The following is a 1,333-nucleotide window of genomic DNA, read 5'->3' as shown; positions in this document are numbered from 1 at the left end:
ATATATCCCACCTCCCAACACCCTTACATCACACCATATCACACAACACATCACTTCACAACACACCACCACGTACACACCAGCACTGACCAATTCCCATTCCCACATTTTCACACCTTCACACCTACATACACACATGCATACGTTAAGATCACCAGCATTCTCTCACACACACGCACCTTCGTCTTGGGATCACCACTTTTTAGTTATCTCCCCTTCTTCTTAACTCTCCTATGTGATCCTTCTTTTCATTATTATTATTATTATTATTATTATTATTATTATTATTATTATTATTATTATTATTATTATTGCTATTATTATTATTATTATTATTATTATTAAGGCGATGAGTTGGCAGAATTGTTAGCTCACCAGGTGAAATGCTTAGCAATATTTCACCTGACATTACATTCTGAGTTCAAATTCTCTCAAGGTTGACTTTGCCTTTCCTCCTTTCAGGGTTGATAAATTAAGTACCAGTTGCGCACTGGGGCTGATGTAATCGACTTACCCCTCCCCCAAAATTTTCATGCCTTATGCCTCTAGTAGAAAGGATCATCATCATCATCATCATCATCATTAAGAAGGTAATGAGCTGGCAGTATCATTAGCACACTGGAAAAAGTGTTTAATAGAACTTCTTCCAGCTCTTCATGTTTTAAGTTCAATTGCTACTGAAGTTAACTCTGCCTTTCATTTGACAGAGTTATTTAAATGCTAAAGGGTTAAAAACAGATATAGTAGCCCTGGTGCTTTAATCAAGCCCAAAATCCATTTGATATCATCACTAAATTGATAATAGTTTAAACAGATATGAGCCACATTTATTAAGAAGCAGGTTGCATGAGACATGGCTTACCATCATGAGGTAATCTTTCATTAGGCCTGCCTCTTTGGAAAGTCCCACAGGCTGCATGCAGCCTCAAATCGCAGTTTGTGTATGACTGGTTATAAACTTATTTAAAGCATTCTTGTAACTTTTATTTTCCTTATTATCTCTTCCAGTGAAACTTTATTGTTTTTACACCAAATCTTCTTAAAAGGATTATCAGCAAGGTTAGAAAATTGGCCAACATTAGTATTAGGTAAGTTAAAATTTAATCTTTTAAGTAACCAAAATTTACTGTTTGCTCTTATGACAATCTCACTTTTCAGGTGACACTTGATATACAAAAGAAAGTGTTCAGCATCATCAGAAATTTTGTGTGTGTGTGTGTGTGTGTTTGTGTGTGTGTGTTTGTGTGTGTGTGTGTGTGTGTGTGTGTGTGTGCATGTTTGTTTATGTGTGTGCGTGAGCATGTATAGGTATATATATATATATATATATATA

At 35.2% G+C, this 1,333-nt stretch overlaps 1 protein-coding gene across 4 annotated transcripts in view; it reads left to right on the top strand.

The window, feature by feature from the left end:
• The window catches only part of LOC106876029 (ras-specific guanine nucleotide-releasing factor 2), a 563,899-nt gene that overhangs the window by 421,983 nt on the left and 140,583 nt on the right, over positions 1-1,333 (top strand). For all 4 annotated transcript variants that reach the window (XR_008266647.1, XM_052976037.1, XM_014924405.2 and 1 more), the window contains exon 6: positions 1,009-1,088. Coding sequence is in view for 3 of the 4 variants with exons in the window: in XM_052976037.1 (XP_052831997.1) it covers positions 1,009-1,088 (80 nt within the window). In the remaining variant the exon portion in view is untranslated. The remainder of the gene's footprint in view (positions 1-1,008; positions 1,089-1,333) is intronic.

Source organism: Octopus bimaculoides, chromosome 2 (assembly GCF_001194135.2).
Source record: "Octopus bimaculoides isolate UCB-OBI-ISO-001 chromosome 2, ASM119413v2, whole genome shotgun sequence".
In the NCBI taxonomy this organism is placed as follows: domain Eukaryota; kingdom Metazoa; phylum Mollusca; class Cephalopoda; order Octopoda; family Octopodidae; genus Octopus; species Octopus bimaculoides.
The sequence above is the reverse complement of the archived record's forward strand: the minus strand, read 5'-3'. Positions and strand labels throughout refer to the sequence as shown.